The 18,998-nt window shown below is 47.5% G+C and overlaps 1 protein-coding gene across 3 annotated transcripts; it reads right to left on the reverse strand.

Moving 5' to 3' along the window:
• Nucleotides 1-1,011: 1,011 nt before the first annotated feature.
• SLC25A38 (solute carrier family 25 member 38) lies at nucleotides 1,012-17,259 on the reverse strand. 3 transcript variants are annotated; one of them, XM_052639692.1, is made up of 7 exons: nucleotides 16,907-17,259; nucleotides 7,805-7,926; nucleotides 7,172-7,256; nucleotides 6,297-6,476; nucleotides 5,868-6,036; nucleotides 3,907-4,073; nucleotides 1,012-2,138 (listed from the first exon to the last, which is right to left on the reverse strand). In XM_052639692.1, exons 1-7 carry the CDS (start codon nucleotides 16,973-16,975, stop codon nucleotides 2,016-2,018), a joined length of 915 nt encoding a protein of 304 aa, XP_052495652.1. In that variant the 5' UTR covers nucleotides 16,976-17,259; the 3' UTR covers nucleotides 1,012-2,015. The 3 variants fall into 3 exon arrangements, with proteins under 3 accessions (XP_052495652.1, XP_052495644.1, XP_052495659.1); XM_052639684.1 differs by having other exon boundaries at nucleotides 5,862-6,036; XM_052639699.1 differs by having other exon boundaries at nucleotides 2,059-2,165; nucleotides 5,862-6,036.
• Between the last annotated feature and the right edge of the window lie 1,739 nt (nucleotides 17,260-18,998).

The raw sequence follows: 18,998 nt of genomic DNA on the forward strand, positions 1-18,998 counted from the left end.
TCTTCGAGTCAGATTTCGTAAAGGCGAATTTCAGTTTTACCCCACTTTTAGAGAAAATGAGATGATTTCTCTAAAATTTAAGATGATATGCCCCCAAAAGAAAAAATGAGGAGTGGGGAAGGGGACTCTGGTAGCTGAAATTCATCAGTGTGTATAAGATGAGCAAATTTGTACTGGATGAAGCCTGCACCTCTGGGCCTCATCTCTGCTCCTTCCCTCCCGAGTCCCTGGCAGGGCCCTCACTGGCTCCAGGCTCCCAGAGCCCAAGATGCGGGTGGTCACAGAAGACTGAAGAGGCCAAGAACCCTGAGCATCTTGCCTCAGAGGCTGTCAGTCTTCAGGCAGCAGACGTCCCATCCGTCATCTGGGTTAAGCTGCCCGCCCTGCATTCCTGCCCCAAGTCCACCGCTGCCAGCTGCAAGTGCTTCCCGCTTGCCCCAGCACACAGCCTCGCACACAGCACGCCAAGCACTAGTGGCTTAGGTGCCACAAGACTAGGATCCCACTTTTCCTCTCTTGTACTCCTCCGCATAGTGTAACTGTGCGTAGGGCATTCTAACCTTAAAATATAAACTTAAACTCGGAAATCCAGACAGAAAGATACATGGGGGAGAAAGCATTGTGAAGACAGACAGAGACTGGAGTGATGAAAGCCAAGAACTGCCAGTAACCACCAGAAACCATAAGAGTAATACCACCAGTAACACCACTCCGAGGGATGTACACGAGGGAAATGAAAATATATATCCACATAAATGATTCATACAGGAATGTTCACAGTAGCGTTATTCCTAAGTGCCAAAAAGTGTTCACAATTCACATTCATCAACTGATGAGTGGATAAATAAAACAGGCACATAATATTTGGCCATAAAAAGAATAAAGTATTGAAGATGCCACATCATAGATGAACTTCCAAAATGTTATGCTAAGTGAAAGAAGCCAGACACAAGAGACTACATATGAAAGACTTCACGAGACTACATTGTATTAGTCCCCTTATAGGAGGTGCATAGAAAAGGCAGATTTATGGACAGAAAGCAGATCAGTGGCTGCTGGGCTTGGAATGAGGGTTCATCGTAAATAAGAGTTCTTACTGGAGGTGTGAATGTGTTCTAAAACTGATTTATGCTGATGGCAGCACCAGACAGTAAAGTTACTTTAAAAAACCATAGAATTGTGTATTTGGAAAGGGCAGATCATATAACATATAAAATAAAGCTATTTTAAACAATTTTAAGCTTGAGGACCTATACAGATCAAGTGTTAGCCACCTCATTTTGTCACTGTAGGACGGACTCATGGCACTTGAGGTTTTCCAATGATAAAGTGCTTCACTTTATTTATCCCAACTTTAGCTGCAGAAAAATGCCAGATCAACTTGGGAGTTGAAACCGTGCACGGGCCGAGACCAAAAAGTATTACTTAGACACTTAGAGGCTAGGAAGCTACTTCCCTTCCCTGCTTCCCTGGAGCCTCTTAGAAATTAACAAGGAATCAGTTAAGTCATGACATCTTTTCTTCTTCATTCTAACATCACCTCAGAGGGAGACTTCAGCCTGATGAGTGTGACTCCTCGCTTGGCAGATCCAGTCTCGCTGCTGGAACTCCTCAGACACGAGGGACAGCTCACAGCATCTCTAGGGTTGTGATTTCTTGCCCAGGAGCAGATCCAAGGAGGCGGCATGGTGTAGTGTGTGGCTGAGCAGGACCACCGACAGCACTCTCTGGAAATGCCCTTTCACATGGCCTTGTAGGGTAGGCAGACCCTTTTCCTGACTCCCCACCGTGCTCTATCAGGGACTCCTCTTTTGGGAGGTTCAGAAGGCTTAAGTCGGGTCCACCTATTTGAGTTGGGCCCACCTATTCTCTTCTTGAACTGAGTAACTGAAGGCGATGTGTCTGCCAGGCTCTCCTGCTAGGACTTCATCCGACTCCAGCGTGGTGAGATGAAGCAGCCCTTGGCAGAAACCAAGCAGGGCAACAGGTCCCGTCTTTGCCCGGTCCCTGCTGGGTCAGGACTTCAGGCCCATCTTGGCCATCATCTCTTCGTAGACTGTCCACGCCATGGCTGCCATCAGGGTTCTGCGGAGGGCCCGGGGGACGCTGCCTTGGAAGAAGCCACGCAGCCCATAGTCCTAGGAGGGAAAATGGAAGCCCAAACGCTGGAATTAAAGCAGCAATACAGTTACACACCTGCCATCAGAGTGAGGATGTCCCTCTGCGTTACTCCATTCTTAAGTCTTATGTTATAGACTTTTACAAACACCATTAAAACTATGACTACTGGGTCCAAAGGGACGAACTGAAAAAAAAAAAATTTGTTTGCTTTGTTGCTAAGCTTCGTATGTTTTAGGCATGCTCTATCCAGGGGACTTTATTTCTCAGATGAAAATCTGCTGGAGGCTTACTCTATATAGTGTGCAACTTGTACAGTCCACAGAAGCCAGAAGGCCCGAGCAGCAGCTGAAATGCAGACCAAAGTCTCTCTGCCAAGCCCTGGGCCCCAACTCCAGGCTGAAGGAAAAGGTACCTTCTTGGCAATCCGTCTGCCTGGAGGGAGAACCCTTTTTATTTTTATTTTTTAAACTCACTACATGTTCTTCGTGGCCCTAAATAAGAATTATAAGACGAAACACCTCATCATCTGGATTGTTCTTCCCTACTGTTATCAGTCCTTCCATTTTCCCATGGAAGATATATGGAGACTCTGTTTTCAAACTTCATGGCTTCAGGTATCACGAATAAGAAAGCAAGCAACCTACGCAGTGTGAGAAATATGATCAGATTCACAAACACTGCTTCTATCTAGGGTAAGACAAATAAGTGCTGGCAGATGCTAACATGTTTCCTCTGCTACGGGGAAAAACGAAGAAGTACAGAAAAATCTAAAGATCTAAGTGACAGATTTACCTTGAAAGAGAATATCTGATAATCGAACATGTTCCCAAAGGGCCAACTCAGTGGCTTTTAAATAGCATTTTAGTGTACTTGACATCTACTTTACTTTTTATCTTCAACACACCTGTACATTTGTATTAGCACAAACTCCTAGAAACAAAACAGTGTGCCTGTGGTTTTTCTGACTACATTTCCTCCTAGGTCCTTGATTCAGAGAAGGAAATGGCAACCCATTCCAGTATTCTTGCCTGGAGAATCCCGTGGACAGAGGAACCTGGTAGGCTTCCGTCCATGGGGTCGAACAGAGTCGGACACGACTGAAGTGAGTTAGCATGCATGCATGCATCGGAGAAGGAAATGGCAACCCACTCCAGTGTTCTTGCCTGGAGAATCCCAGGGATGGAGGAGCCTGGTAGGCTGCCGTCTATGGGGTTGCACAGAGTCGGACATGACTGAAGCAACTTAGCAGCAGCAGCAGCAGCAACAGGTCCTTGATTAGGTTAATGAGTCCTCCCAGAACTCCTGACTCAGGAGGTCTGGGGTAGAGCCCAACAATACGCACATTTAACAAATATCACAGGTTGTCCTAATGTTGGGCCCCCTCCCTAAACAAACAAAACCCAAAAAACAAAAAGACCCCCACAACCATAGTTTTTTAGCAGTGATTCTCAACCTTGGCAACACATTGGAATCACTAAGGAACTTAAAATACTGATGCCAGGGTTTCATGTCTTCCAGAGAGCTCAAGTTATGCTCTGGGAATGGAGATTTTTAACAGCTCCCCAGGTGATCTACCAGTAAAGGACAGCTACTGCCTTAGAAAGAGAGAGAGCTTTAACCACAATACAAACCAGTATGTATTCTAAAGCCTCACTTTTTTTTTTTTGGTTGTGCCACAAGGCATGGGAGATCTTAGTTCACTGACCAGGGATCAAACCCATGTCCCCTGCAGTAAAGTGCGTAGTCCTAACCACTGGACCACTAGGGAATTCCCTAAAGCCTTACTTTGAAAATGAGCGTGACTGACTGGCCAATCCACCGAAATTTCACTGGGGAGAGCTGCATGTGAGTTTTGATCACATCTGCAGGTTGAGTTACCAGCGAGGCCAGAATCCCAGCAAATATCCCACAGCTGAAATTCACAACGGGAACAAGGACTGCATCCAACTGGTCTGAAAGAGGACAAAGGCAGCCTTTGGTTATAAATAAATCTCATGTCTACCAGATAAATATCAGTGCCAAGTTGCCACTAATTCTTCCTGAAAGCCAGAAGGGTCTGGGTATTCAAACAAAGCTAGGAATTCAAAATCTAAACTAATCAATGTAAACAGAAAAATGGAACTAAAAGTTTACCTTTTTACAATCATCAGCATAATAATTCAGGCAAAAGTCATTAACTGATGCTAAAATATATGGATGAAAGAACAGGACGTTTTACATAGATTCAAAGTATCACCCCACAGAGATACTTAGAAATGACAAAAGAACAAATAACTGAGTTTTCACTGGAGACATTCTTTTTATCCAAGCAATAAGGAGCTAATATCACCCACAGCGGGTCAAAAGGTGACATGAGCTTCCTGACATCACACAATGAAGACACAACCTGTTATATGCTTCTTTTGCTGAAAAGGTAGAGCATAAATGAACCTAGCTGCAAGGAATCATCAGATAAACCCAGGCTGAGGTTATATAACTGGCTTATACACTTGAAAATAAAAAATAGAAATGGCCACAAAATACATTATTGGAAAAATTGGAGAAATTAAGACTATAGATTGGACTATAGATACAAGAAGTGTATCTATGTAAAATTTCCTAAATATAAGATGCTTATTAAGAATGCTCTTATTCTCAGGAAATACACACTGATGTATTTAAGAGTAAAGAGTTGCATCATGCCTACAACTTACTCCTAAATGGTTTGGAGAAAATAATTATACATATAGAAAGAGAATAATACAGGGCTATGGCGTTATATGTACTATTCTTGTGGCTTTTTTGTTAAGCGTAGAATGATTTCTAAATACCAAATTAAAAAAAAATTCTTTAGGATGAATGAAGAAGTTAAAAACATATATCCAAGCTCCCTTATTGCCTTAACCTTCTACTGCAAAGGCTGTGACCTGCAATGTCACAACTCCTGGTACTTGGGGCGAAGCAGCAAATCTCCTAAAGCACCCCAACTGACAACATGGTCATGAGGGTGGCATTCTGGCTTTCCCAATTAAATGACCTCGGCTGCAATTCCTTGCTCAGATTATCCACAGACACCTGACCGAACGCTGGTTCACTCTACAGGATGTGTGTGTGTGTGTGTGTGACTATCAGTGTGTGACTCTGCCTGGGCGAACATTTACTGATTGTTGATTTTGCCCAAGTCTTGCAACATGAGCTTACTAGTAGGGTGGGCCTGCTAGAATGCGGGAGGTTTGGCAGCCTTCTCTCCATCCAAACAGAGGGCTCTCGTCGTTAACTGAGAGCATAGCAGGTAAATGAAAATAAAATTTTTCTTCTAGGTCTGAACCCACTAGGTTTCCCAAATTTGTCTGTTAAGAATCATAAGTGCTTCTTGAAAAATACAGTTTCCCAGTTCTTACCCCAAAGCTTCTGATTTAAGACTCCTTGGGTAGGACCCAGAAATCTGAAGATCAGGCAAATGTGGGAAGTATTATTGCATGGCCTACGCAAAACGTGGTTTATTTCACCCCCACGCCCGACTCAGGAATTACATACTATCAGTACTCTCCCTTAAGAAGCTATAAAATCAAAAGGGCAGGGACTGTAACTGCATCCCAGCATGGGGCCCCACGCCTGACACAGTGCAGATATGGCTCAGTTTTTAAAACTAGGCTAAGAATCCAGAGCTGCTAAGAACAACAAATAGTCTCCTATCTCAGAGAAAGCGGTGAGGATGTGATCCCTTGAGGGATCTCTCTTCCCACCACACCTTCCCTTACCCGTACCGTGAAGCACAACGTTTTTGGTCTGGCTGTAAAACATCAGGTAGATTCCGGAAAAGGGGGCATCGCGAAGGAGTGTTGCTGTCAGGCCACTGAAGAGGCCCCGGAACCCTTCGCTGTGACAGATGCTCCTCAAGGCGGCGTAGATGCTCTGGTAGCCATACCGCCCACTCTGCGAAGGAAGCACAGAACCCGTGGCTGCCTCGGGGGCCCTGGGGCTGCGCACTGAACCGAGCTATCCTCAGGCTGCATGGCCGGGGCCCTGGGGGCTCTGGTTCCCACGTGCTTGGCCTGACTACACAGATGGGTTCTCCGAGCACACTGACCTCTGTATCGGGTCATAACGCAGGAGGTGGCATCAGTGGGCACCTGACTCAGGAAGCCCAGTGCGTCTGTCTGCCCTCTCCCAGGCCGTGAGGCTGTCCAACTCACCTCGTACCGTGTCTTGATCACAGTGATGGGAGACATGCAGACCCCTGCAACCGAGCGGGAGCCCGCCCCCAGTATGACTGACTCCAGGGCGGTGGGGGGATGGCCTCGCAGGAAGTACTGCTTCAGAGAGTAGAGGGTGCCAAAGTAGATGCCAACGCCAGGGACACACCTCACGATGGACTGCAGGAAAAGTCGGAGGGAGGACAGCGATCAAAGACCACCACGGGTGGATTTCCCCAAAGGAGACCCAGGATTGGCACGCGAGGAGTTGATTTAAGGTGTGGAGGGAACACCAATAAGAGAGTGGGGACATGAGACGGGAGAGAAGGTGGCCGATAAAGGGCATATCGTCTCATCAGTGTTCACCACGGGCAATGGAATCCCTCCGGGGAAGTCTGGGAATCGGCGTGGACATGCCTTGGTTACCCTGCCACCTGAGGAGGGATGGGGGTTCTAAACATCAGGTCTCATCTTTCACTGGTTAAGAGCTGCTTTGAGGTTGGGGTGAGAGTGAATTCCCTGGCTTTTCCAGCAAAATGACTTCTGAAGGCCAGAAAAAGTCTTCCAGGTAGGGAAATGCAGGTAGGAGGCATGGGAGGAAGGGGCGGGGAGGGGGGGGAGGACCTGCTGACAGGTGGGGCGCCGGATGCCTCTGCTCTAGGACTCGGTGCTGCTAAGAAGCCGTGCCCAGGGCACACACGGGCGACGTCCCCCAGGGCCCTCAAGCGAAAGCCAGAGAGAGTGACGGGCAGGGGGACAACAGAGGCCTGCTCAGTCTCCAACCCGCATGCACTCCTAAAAGCAAGGATGTGTGAGGTGGATGAGAAATGGCTGGTGAGTAAAGAAAGGGGTGCAAGACCCAAAAGGCAGCTTACGGGAGACATCCCTTTCCAGAGGCCCAGCAGACTCTCCGTGCGAACCACAGTCAGGAGCAGAGCCAACATGCCAACACGTCTGGATCTGAAGGCAGACCAGATAGAGAGAAGGAAGGAAAAATCACTGAGACTACGTCCTTGTGAAAGGAGTCCCCGCTCAAAGACTTCTCTGTATGGCCTCTTTTCTACAACACTTCACGATCTCTGCTAGGCATTGGGGAGTTAAGGCTGCAAGCAATGGGATAGCTACTCATTTTCCATACATTTCACACACTTCCCACAGTGCCGAGTTCAATAAGGGGGCTCACAAGAGGCACTCAATACTTCCCTTATTTCCAGAAAACTACCCCTTGCTTGCACCAGGCAGCACAGTCATGACATTACAGACCAGCAGAGTAGAATGCAAACGTCACCAAGGCAGATGCCAGGAAGCAACTGAGCAAAGGACCCCATTTAATTAAGAGAAACGTCAAACACAAAAGAGTATACACAAAACACAGGAGAGCTGGGCCTGGTCTGTGTTTCTCTTCGATCACCCCACAGAATGGAAGGTGACTGAACACAGAAAGGGTGCTCCCGCTGAAACCAGCTCCTCAGTGAAATGGGGGTGGGCGGGTGGGCAGCAGGCCTTACCCATGGGCCGAGGGTTGGAGGGTCTGCAGGCGGGTTTTGAGGAGATCCAGGGGTTGGAAGAGGACGGTAGAGCAGGTCCCACTGATGGAGCCGCACAAGAAAGCTTTGACCACTGGCTGCAACTGCAGGGCGAGACAGCACGGTGTCATCAGCTTTGTCCCACCACTCACCACACCTGGACCAGCCAGTTCTTCCTAAGGGTTGCTTAGAAACTCACCTGGGGGTGCCCTGTATTAGTAATAGCTTCTGACTTTAGAGAAGGGCAAAATGTAGTCAGGGATGAACAGCGTTAGAATGTTGTTGAGAACATTGTACACTCCAAGAAGTAGCTCTCTTGTCTTACTGATAACAACTTTAGTAATCACTGATAATTAAAAACTTACGGGTAGGGCTTCCCTGGCGGCTCAGTGGTAAAGAATCTGCCTGCCAGTGCAGGAGACATGCATTCAATCCCTGGCCCGGGAAGATCCCACATCCCTAGAAGCAAGGAAGTACGCAGCCCGTGTGCTGCAGCTACTGAAGCGCAAGCGCCCTGTAGGGAACCCATGGCAGTGAGACGCCTTCACACCGCAACTGGAGACAGCCTCCGCTTGCTGCAACCACAGAAAAGTCCCAAGTGCGGCAACAAAGACCAGCACTACCAAAATTTAATAAATACAGTATAAAAAAAATTACGGATAACTTCTCTCCTACTGAGCAACATGGCTATTTCCACCTGTGAATTATGCCACTGACCACACCTCCCTAATTGTCCTGAACATAAGTTATTGGCCAACTTCTCGTGACAAAAGCAAAATCAATTGAGCAGTATGTTTTAACCCTGGACTGCTGGTTTCAGGTTCCCCGGGAACCTGTGGAACCGGTAGATTATTTACAGGAGTAAGACAAAGGAAGTGAAACCGTAAGTGAGCTGATGCACTGAGAAATGTAAGTGCCACTTCCTGTAAAAGTCATGCATTTCTTTAATCTAAAACTTTCCCTCTGTTGTACACCCATTCATCTCACTGGGACCGAAGCAGACCGCAGGTGCACCACAGGCCGCAGCCACTCCCTGGGTTTGCTGGCGGTCCTATATACTGGGACAGTCACAGTTCAGTTCAGTTGCTCAGTTGTGTCCAATTCTTTGCGGATCCATGGACTGCAGCATGCCACGCTTCCCTGTCTATCACCAACTCTCAAAGCGTGCTCAAACTCATTTCCATTGAGTCGGTGATACCATCAAACCATCTCATCCTCTGCCGTTGTCCCCTTCTCCTCCTGCCCTCAATCTTTCCCAGCATCAGGGTCTTTTCAAATGAGTCAGTTCTTTGCATCAGGTGGTCAAAGTATTGGAGCTTCACTTTCACCATCAGTCCTTCCAAGGAATATTCAGGACTGATTTCCTTTAGGATGGACTGGTTGTATCTCCTTACAGTCCAAGGGACTCTCAAGAGTCTTCTCCAACACCACAGTTCAAAAGCATCAATTATTTGGTGCTCAGCTTTCTTTATAGTCCAACTCTCACATCCATACATGACCACTGGAAAAACTATAGCTTTGACTAGACAAACCTTTGCTGGCAAAGTAATGTCTCTGTTTTTTAATATGCTGTCTAGGTTGGTCACAGCTTTTCTTCCAAGGAGCAAGTGTCACTGTTTCCATTGTTTCCCCATCTATTTGCCATGAAGTGATGGGACTGGATGCCATGATCTTCACTTTTTTGAATGCTGAGTTTTAAGCCAGCTTCTTCACTCTCCTCTTTCACTTTCATCAAGAGGCTCTTTAGTTTTTCTTCACTTTCTGCCATAAGGGTGGTGTCTTCTGCATATCTGAGGTTATTGATATTTCTCCCAGCAATCTTGATTCCTGCTTGTGCTTCATCCAGCCTGGCATTTCACATGATGTACTCTGCATATGTTAGGGGAAGCACACTGACTGAAACCACCCACCCTGGCCAGGCACCATAGTAACCATCTGCAGGAGTTGTTTTATGACAGGAGATCCTGGTAAGGAAAATGGAACTAATAAGCCACCACCCACCAGAAGAGTTCGGGAAAGGTCGAAAGGAGACCCCACGTGTCCGTCCACTTCCCAGAATCACTCTTGCTAGCATCCATCTTGGCTGAGCGATGCGTGCGCCACCAGGAAAGACTCTGAATTAGAATGATTGGTCAAAGACCACCCGGAAACTAATTCCCATCACCATAAAACCCAAGACTGCGAGCCACGCGGCAGAGCAGTTCTCCTGGGTTCCCTTACCCTACTGCTCTCCACTCGGGTGCCCTTTCCCAATAAAATCTCTTGCTTTGTCAGCACATGTGTCTCCTTGGACAATTCATTTCCGAGTGTTAGAGAAGGGCCCAGTTTCGGATCCTGGAAGGGATCTGCCTTCCTGCAACAAATGGCAACTCTGGTGGGGACTCTTCTTCACTGAGACTGACATCCTGACCACTCAGGGTACTCAGGGGCCAGCTTGCCTGCCAATGGACCAGACCCAGAGGCCGCAACCGGGACCCTTTTGTCCCTGGTCTCCTCCTGACGCAGACAACTGGCCAGAGTGCCCTGGCCGGTCAGGAACAAGGGACTTTATTGACCTCTCTCCCCTTCCCTCTCTCTCCCCTCTCCTTAACCCTTCGTATCCTTCCCTGTTTTTCTAGTCCCCCGTCCTGGACACAGGAATCTGGTTGAAGGGCCCTCAGCCTGAGCTGACGATTGGAGACTGATCACCTCCTCTTGGCAGAGAACTCGAATTATTTCTGGTAGGGCCGAGTTCCAGTCCTCGCTTCTCTGGAGGTCCCGGGTAAACTCCCATAACGCCTGGGTATCTGCAGGTGGCAGGAGACGTCTGTAAGGCCACCCCTTTGGCCCTCCTCTCCTGCCTCCTCCCCCTTCTTCTTTCAACCTGGCTCCTTTTCCTCCCTTTGAAATCTTTGAAGACCTGAGATATTTTCCATTACTCTGTTAGTACTTGGATCTGCAGTTCTGTGTCTCTATAGGAGGCTTTCTGAGAGACTGCGTTCGTATATTTAAGGGAGTGTCTGAGGAGGACTGCCCGGTTTATACACGTGTGCTTTAACTCTGTTCTGTGTTGTGATTTCTGATGGCCATTTCGCTTTGTCTGGCCACCATGTGGTTTAGACCTGCCGCCATTGTGTTAGAACTTGATGTTCTTTCCCTGTGCCTTGAGCCCAGGGCTCTCAGGAACACTCATCTAGACCATCTCCAACTCCTGAGACTGAGGGGAAAGGGGGAAAAAGCCTTTAAAATTTTTATTTATTTCAACTGTTTTTTTTATAAACTAGTAAATTTTATATTGTAATATCTAATTCATGACTAAACTTCGAAAATGAAGCTAGATCTTGCACTGTCTGTCTAAATATGTCTTGGTATGTCTTTGTCTCTGGGTAATATTTTTGAGGTTACTTTGTAAATGAGCTCTATTTAATTATATTCAACACATATAAGTTGAATAAGCAGGGTGACAATATACAGCCTTGACATACTCCTTTCCCAATTTGGAACCAGTCTGTTGTTCCACGTCTGATTGTAACTGCTGTCTTCTGACCTCCATACAGACTTCTCAGGAGGCAGATAAGGTGGTCTAATGGTAGTCCCATCTCTTTAAGAATTTTCCACAGTTTGTTGTGATCCACACAGTCAAAGGCTTTGGCATAGTCAATAAAGCAGATGTTTTTCTGGAACTCCCTTGCTTTTTTGATGAATCAACGGATGTTGGCAATTTGATCTCTGGTTCCTCTGCCTTTTCTAAATCCAGCTTCAACATCTGGAATTTCACAGTTCTGGGAGAGTCACGCACACTGGCTAACCTACAGGCAGCATTCAGAAGGGCAGGACTGCTTGGTAGACTAACTGCACTTTCCCAAGCGCCCTCCAGGGCCTCACAGCATGCCCTGGAGTCCAGACACACTCAAGTGGTTGTGCAAACACACTTTTAAAAATTCAAGCAGGAGAGAAAAGTCTTCTTTTCCGTAGGAGACACTGGGCAAACTCCATCCAAAGATCTCTCTCCTCACTAAATGGCAACTGCACCATTATTTTGTAACACATGGCATACTGTCACCCTAAAATGCTATTAAGATGAAGTTGCTTGTTACCTACAGTACATAACTACCTACCTAGAACCAAAATGTTTGTAATCTGTGGTATTTGTTTCACAGAGAAAAGAGGTAATTCCATGCTCCACCAAACCAGCAATTATCAACTAATAACTGGAATTCCTTAAAGGTCTAAGTAAGTTCAGATAATAAATACTGGCGCTTACAGCCACATTCAAATAGCTTTCCAAGCAGAGGTCAGACCGTAAGCATGGCCGAGTCACGTGGGCGCTCCATCAGCTGCGTGCTAACCGGCACTCCCACGAGCTTTGTTTCTCAGGCTCATCGGAGACTTTGGGCTCGCAGCGAGGGCCTCCTGCCTGCACACTCTGCCTCTTACTCCCGCTGACTCCTTTGCCTGGAACAAGCTTGAAAGCCCCCATCTTTCCAGCCTGAGGCCACATCATCTCCACCCCCTCTTCACCAGTCACCCCTCACGTTCCCCCAGTTTGCCATCCGGCTAAAGCCTCTCCGCTGAAGCTGCCTCACCGAGGACCCGAGCAGCCCGGGACCCCTTTCCCGTGCCCTTCTCTTACCTGGCCTCCCTGGTGCATTTGGAACGCCTGCGATGGCCGCCCCCCTCTGGCTTCTCTCTCCCCTTCTGAGCCTCCTTTCCCCAGCACACAGATGTTGCTGTTCCTCTTATCTCCCCGTAGCTGCCCCTCGCAGGGCACCCTTATCCCCAGACCACACCTCACTTCACACGCTCATGCCAGCAACGCCCACATCTCCAGCCCAGTTCAGCCCGCACTCCCCGTATCTCCCCTCAGATGGCCTGCAGACATCTCAAGCTCAACATCCCCAAATGGAAACTCGGTCCCAAGTTCTTCACATGCCTGCCTCTCCTTCAGTCCACACTGAGATGTTCCAGCAAGACATTCAGGAGACGAGGAAGATGCCTTGGTCTACCAACCATTTCACAACCAACTCCTGCCACTGACCCCCCTTTCCTCCCACAGCCTGCCCCTTACTGGTCCAAGTAACCTCCCTGTGAGTCTCCAGCCTCAGCAGTGCCAAGCCCACTGAGCAGCCTGGGGTGAGGCATCCATATGAACCGCCTCGAAATCTCACAGCGCTCTTATGAGCTAGGTGTTCAAACCCACAGTGGTCCCCCTCAGGACTGATCGCAAAGCCTGGTCCACATCAGGGGCTTCGTAGTCAAGAATGAAGGAATCACATCATCTAACAGGAAATCTGAATTTGGTAATAAGAAGTTCGTGATCTGAGCCACAGTCAGCTCCTGGTCTTGTTTTTGTTGACTGTATAGAGCTTCTCCATCTTTGGCTGCAAAGAATATAATCAGTCTGATTTCGGTGTTGACCATCTGGTGATGTCCATGTGTAGAGTCTTCTCTTGTGTTGTTGGAAGAGGGTGTTTGCTATGACCAGTGCATTTTCTTGGCAAAACTCTATTAGTCTTTGCCCTGCTTCATTCCACATTCCAAGGCCAAATTTGCCTGTTACTCCAGGTGTTTCTTGACTTCCTACTTTTGCATTCCAGTTCCCTATAATGAAAAGGACATCTTTTTTGGGTGTTAGTTCTAAAAGGTCTTGTAGGTCTTCATAAAGCCGTTCAACTTCAGCTTCTTCAGCATTACTGGTTGGGGCATAGACTTGGATAACTATGATATTGAATGGTTTGCCTTGGAGACAAACATTCTGTCGTTTTTGAGACTGCATCCAAGTACTGCATTTCAGACTGTTTTGTTGACCATGATAGCTACTCCATTTCTTCTGAGGGATTCCTGCCCGCAGTAGTAGATATAATGGTCATCTGAGTTAAATTCACCCAATCCAGTCCATTTTAGTTCGCTGATTCCTAGAATGTCGACATTCACTCTTGCCATCTCTTATTTGACCACTTCCAATTTGCCTTGATTCATGGACCTGACATTCCAGGTTCCTATGCAAAACTCGGCAGTGGCCACCGGACTAGAAAATGTCAGTTTTCATTCCAATTCCAAAGAAAGGCAATGCCAAAGAATGCTCAAACTACCGCACAATTGCACTCATCTCACATGCTAGTAAAGTAATGCTCAAAATTCTCCAAGCCAGGCTTCAGCAATACGTGAACCATGAACTTCCTGATGTTCAAGCTAGTTTTAGAAAAGGCAGAGGAACCAGAAATCAAATTGCCAACATACACTGGATCATGGAAAAAGCAAGAGAGTTCCAGAAAAACATCTATTTCTGCTTGACTGACTATGCCAAAGCCTTTGACTGTGTGGATCACAACAAACTGTGGAAAATTCTTCAAGAGATGGGAATACCAGACCACCTGACCTGCCTCTTGAGAAACCTGTATGCAGGTCAGGAAGCAACAGTTAGAACTGGACATGGAACAACAGACTGGTTCCAAATAGGAAAAGGAGTACGTCAAGGCTGTATATTGTCACCCTGCTTATTTAACTTCTATGCCGAGTACATCATGAGAAATGCTGGACTCGAAGAAGCACAAGCTGGAATCAAGATTGCCGGGAGAAATATCAATAACCTCAGATATGCAGATGACACCGCCCTTATGGCAGAAAGTGAAGAGGAACTAAAAAGCCTCTTGATAAAGTGAAAGAAGAGAGTGAAAAAGATGGCTTAAAGCTCAACATTCAGGAAACAAAGATCATGGCATCCGGTCCCATCACTTCATGGGAAATAGACGGGGAAACAGTAGAAACAATGTCAGACTTTATTTTTCTGGGCTCCAAAATCACTGCAGATGGTGACTGCAGCCATGAAATTAAAAGACGCTTACTCCTTGGAAGAAAACTTATGACCAAGCTAGATAGTATATTAAAAAGCAGAGACATTACTTTGCCAACAAAGGTCCATCTAGTCAAGGCTATGGTTTTTCCTGTGGTCATATATGGATGTGAGAGTTGGACTGTGAAGAAGGCTGAGCACTGAAGAATTGATGCTTTTGACCTGTGGTGTTGGAGAAGACTCTTGAGAGTCCCTTGGACTGCAAGGAGATCCAACCAGTCCATTCTGAAGGAGATCAGCCCTGGGTGTTCTTTGGAAGGAATGATGCTAAAGCTGAAACTCCAGTACTTTGGCCACCTCAGGTGAAGAGTTGACTCATTGGAAAAGACTCTGATGCTGGGAGGGATTGGGGGCAGGAGGAGAAGGGGACGACCCAGGATGAAATGGCTGGATGGCCTCACTGACTCGATGGACGTGAGTCTGAGTGAACTCCGGGAGATGGTGATGGACAGGGAGGCCTGGCGTGCTGCGGTTCATGGGGTTGCAAAGAGTCGGACACGACTGAGCGACTGAACTGAACAGGAAATCTGCCGTGGCTCTCCCTTAACAACAATCCCACAGGATAAAGCTTAGTGGGCCCTGCAGGCCCCATCCCGTGGCAGCGGGATCACCTCAGGCACCCTCCAGCTCTTTGCTCCAGTAAGGCTGTAGGACCGACCTGCAGTTACCACTTCTAAGCAGTTCTCTTTGCAGCTGCTTCCGCAGTGTTCTCACAGGTATTGTCTGGAACTACCCCTCCCCTCTGGGCTTCCCAGGTGGCTCAGTGGTAAATAATCTGCCTGCCAATGCAGGAAATACAGGAGACTCCGGTTCGATCCCTGGGTCAGGAAGAATCCCTGGAGGACGAAATGGCAACCCACTCCAGTATTCCTGCCTGGAGAATTCCATGGACACAGGAGCCTGGCAGGCTACAGTCCATGGGGTAACAAAGAGTTGGACACGACTGAGCACACTCACATGTACCCTTCCCTTCTCCCACAACACACTGTCCTCCACTACAAGAACATATCTCATAGCACAGTGCTTAGACATTTTACTGACTCAATAAATATTTGTTGAATACATCCATACATAGAGTCTATAACCTTTTTAACTAACTTTCCAAGTCTATTAGCATAGCTGCTGCTGCTGCTAAGTCACTTCAGTCGTCTCCGACTCTGTGTGACCCCATAGACGGCAGCCCACCAGACTCCACAGAGCAGATGCTAAATATATACCAGCAGTATTGATTAACCTCGAGTTAAAAAAAAAAAAGGCAACAAAATTGTTTCTAAAATGTTCCACAAGCAAATCCTACTTCCCTTGACAAAACTAAATCCTAAAAAATTAAATCAGATCTCTAGGCCAGAGCTGGAGGACCCAGAAAGAAATCGGTAAGCACGTGATTAAAGATGTAAACTTAAAGCGGCCTCCGACTCCGCCTTTGTTAAAGATTGAAAACAAAAACAAAACACTGAAAAAAAAAAAAGTGCCCACAACCCCGCCTAGCTCCTGCCGCAGGTGAACTATAACCTTCAACTCCGGAGAAAGAGGCTTGCCACTGGCCCTCGCGAACTAAAGGAATCCGCATGCCCGGCTCCACCCACCTCTAGTAGCGACTTTGCCAAACAGTCCTCCTCCGCCCGCCTTCCAGCCCCGCCTCCACCAATGGCAGGCCCGCGGACGACCACGGCAGCCAATCCAGACGCTGGGGGCGTGGCCTCATGGCGCCTGCAAACCACAACAGTTTCCCAGCAACTCCCTCTGGCCCAGACCGCTGGCCCTGTGTAGTCCTAATCTACCTTGCTTGAGCAAGGATCGCATTTCAGGCTTAGCTTCATTGCCGGGCTTTGCAACGGTCCAAATTATCTACCCAGGTGCCCTCTCAGGTGCCCTCTCATCTTTCAATCTAGGAAAACAACTCAAAGCAACTTCCCATAGTGCTCGCACGTCGTTACCTGCCGCAGAAGGACACTCCCCATACGGCCCCCAAGGCCACAGCAATCCCGCCCACCTCTATCCATATACTAACACAGAAATGAGACCTTTGCTTGCCTGTCCAAGAGTTGCGCTGCCACTCCCCTCCTTCCTCCCTGCCCTCCTTTTAATCCCTTAGTCAAACTCCCACCTCTGCCAGGTCCCCAACCCGTTATGAGCGCACCCCGGGTGCAAAAAACGTCCCCCCAAGGGCCGCTGACCCTCGGCAACCTTCCGAATCCCCCTCCCCGAGCCTGCGACGCCGGAATGCCTGCCTTCCCTTCCCTGCAGTTTACCATAAGCGTTTCCACCCGGTCTCCGACATCCTGGTGCTGCAGCAGCGCCGGGCGTGACTTTTGAATCATTGGAGGGGAGGCCTGTGAATGCACTGGGCCCCGGGTGCCGTTGGTAGGGGCGCAGGCCCGGCACTGGCGATCCTGGAGGAAAACGACGCGACGTCGATGGCCGGGAGACGCTTTCTACGGCAGGGCCTACTCTGCAGTCTACGCCGGTCGGGACCTGCGTGTCCACCGCCAGTGGGTGGCTCCGAGCGCCGCTTTTCACTTGCGCCGTAGACTCTTCGGCTTTGCTCCCCGGCCCATCCTGCCCAGTCAGGGGCTTCAGGACTTGAGGATGGTACGGTGTACCAGGGGTGAAGAAAGCCGGAAGAACTAGCTAGAATGCCGGAATTTAGCTTCCGGGGTTGGATGCGCTTCGCGCGCTGGCGAGGATGTGCTCCTTAGTGCCTCCTGGTGGAGACGTCCGGGACTGCAGGATCGGCGGCTTCCCTGCGCCCGGAGCTCTCGGGTGCCACGTCTGTGCATAGTTACAGTCCAGACTTAACTCTGCCCAGTGCAGTGGCCAGTAGCCACCTGGGGCTACTGAGCACTCGAGAAGTGGCTAGTATGACTGAAGTCCAGACTTTTAAACCTGATTTAATTGTAATTCATTTGTATTAAAAACTGAAGCAGTGTGGAATATTTTTCCGTAACCATGACTTTATTGTTTTGGCATTTCCACATTTTCCTTTAAAAAATGCTGAGAGCTTGATGTCAGAAATGTGCTGTAAGTCATCCACACACCGTATTTTTTACATGGCAATAAGATAAAATAATTTCATAAACAATTTTTTTCATTTTTACCTGTTGAAATGATTTTTTTGGATGTATTAGGTAAAATAATTATTAAAATTAATTTTACCTCTTTTGCTTTTTTAATATGGCTACTAGAATACTTAAGATTACATTTGTTATCCTGTGATAAACCATAATGGAAAAGAATATATATATATGTGTGTGTGTGTGTATAACTGAGTCACTTTGTTGTACAGCAGAAATTAACACAACATTGTAGATCAACTATACTTCAATTAAAAATTTTTTTAATTACACTTGGGGCTTGAACTACTTTTCTATTGGACAGCACTGGTTTAGATGGTTAAGATTATGGTTCCTTCCTCTTAGCTGGACCCTATCAATAACCTTCATTTTGGTCTCTCAACTTCCCATTATTCCTGTCTGGCTGATTGGTGGAAAACTATTACTGCTAGAATCCTGACACTCTTTTTGGAAAAGGCAGGCGTACATCTTCAGGAGTCCTGATTATCTGCAGAACGAAGTCCAGACTTTTCATAGTGGCAGCCTTCACTACTTCCCACCATCCATTCTTCACTCAGGAAATATAGGTCAGAAAAGAAACTGATGATTCAGGGAGCAAGATGCTTTTTTTTTTTAAGGCTTAAATTCCTGTACTTCTGAGGCACAAGGAACAGGCAAGAAAGTGTGGGCTTTTTATCATCAGAGGGGATTAAGCAAAGAGTAAATATAAAAAACACACAGGCAAGCCTGCCGGGTCACTGCTGTATACTTTTTGCCACCTCTTGTTCTAAGCTGCAAGGCTCATTTTCCTTGTGCGATACTGAACGAGGCTGAAACTTGTCTTTAAAGGAAGGCCTACTTTTCTGTCCTCCCAGGGCAAGAATTCCTACTTATGGGAAATAATCGATTGGTGTGTTTTAGAGGCTATTCTTGGCCACTCTGAGAATGGGATAGAGGTGTGACCCAGAATGAAAGCCTGCTGCCCACTGCCCCACCCTCAGCAGGTACTGGCTTGGCTCTGGGCTCAGATAAAATGGGCTGGTTTTCAAGGATGGTTGGCGCCGGCCTGGGTTTTCTTCCTGTGTATCTGTTCCTTCTATACTCACAACTCTGGAGCCCAGAGTCCCCCCACCTCCTCAATCCTCCCCCCACATCTGAGAGGGTACAGAGATATATAAGATCATGTAAAAGGAGTATTACCCATCAGCAGATGAGTAAAGGTTTTAGGGCAGTACTTCATGGTAGAATTTAGAGGAGTGAATTAAAAAATGAAAGGAAAAAGCAAACAGAA

Source organism: Budorcas taxicolor, chromosome 1 (assembly GCF_023091745.1).
Source record: "Budorcas taxicolor isolate Tak-1 chromosome 1, Takin1.1, whole genome shotgun sequence".
Classification (NCBI taxonomy): domain Eukaryota; kingdom Metazoa; phylum Chordata; class Mammalia; order Artiodactyla; family Bovidae; genus Budorcas; species Budorcas taxicolor.

Bases quoted from the DNA above. Each gene is read 5' to 3' on its own strand.
- SLC25A38 (XM_052639684.1), bottom strand. From the start codon at position 16,975: ATGATTCAAAAGTCACGCCCGGCGCTGCTGCAGCACCAGGATGTCGGA. The intron at 7,927-16,906 runs GTAAACTGCAGG...CTCGCCCTGCAG, and splicing joins ACCGGGTGGAAACGCTTATG to TTGCAGCCAGTGGTCAAAGC. The intron at 2,139-3,906 runs GTAAGGCTTTAG...TTTCCCTCCTAG, and splicing joins CAGTCACGCTCATTTTCAAA to GACTATGGGCTGCGTGGCTT.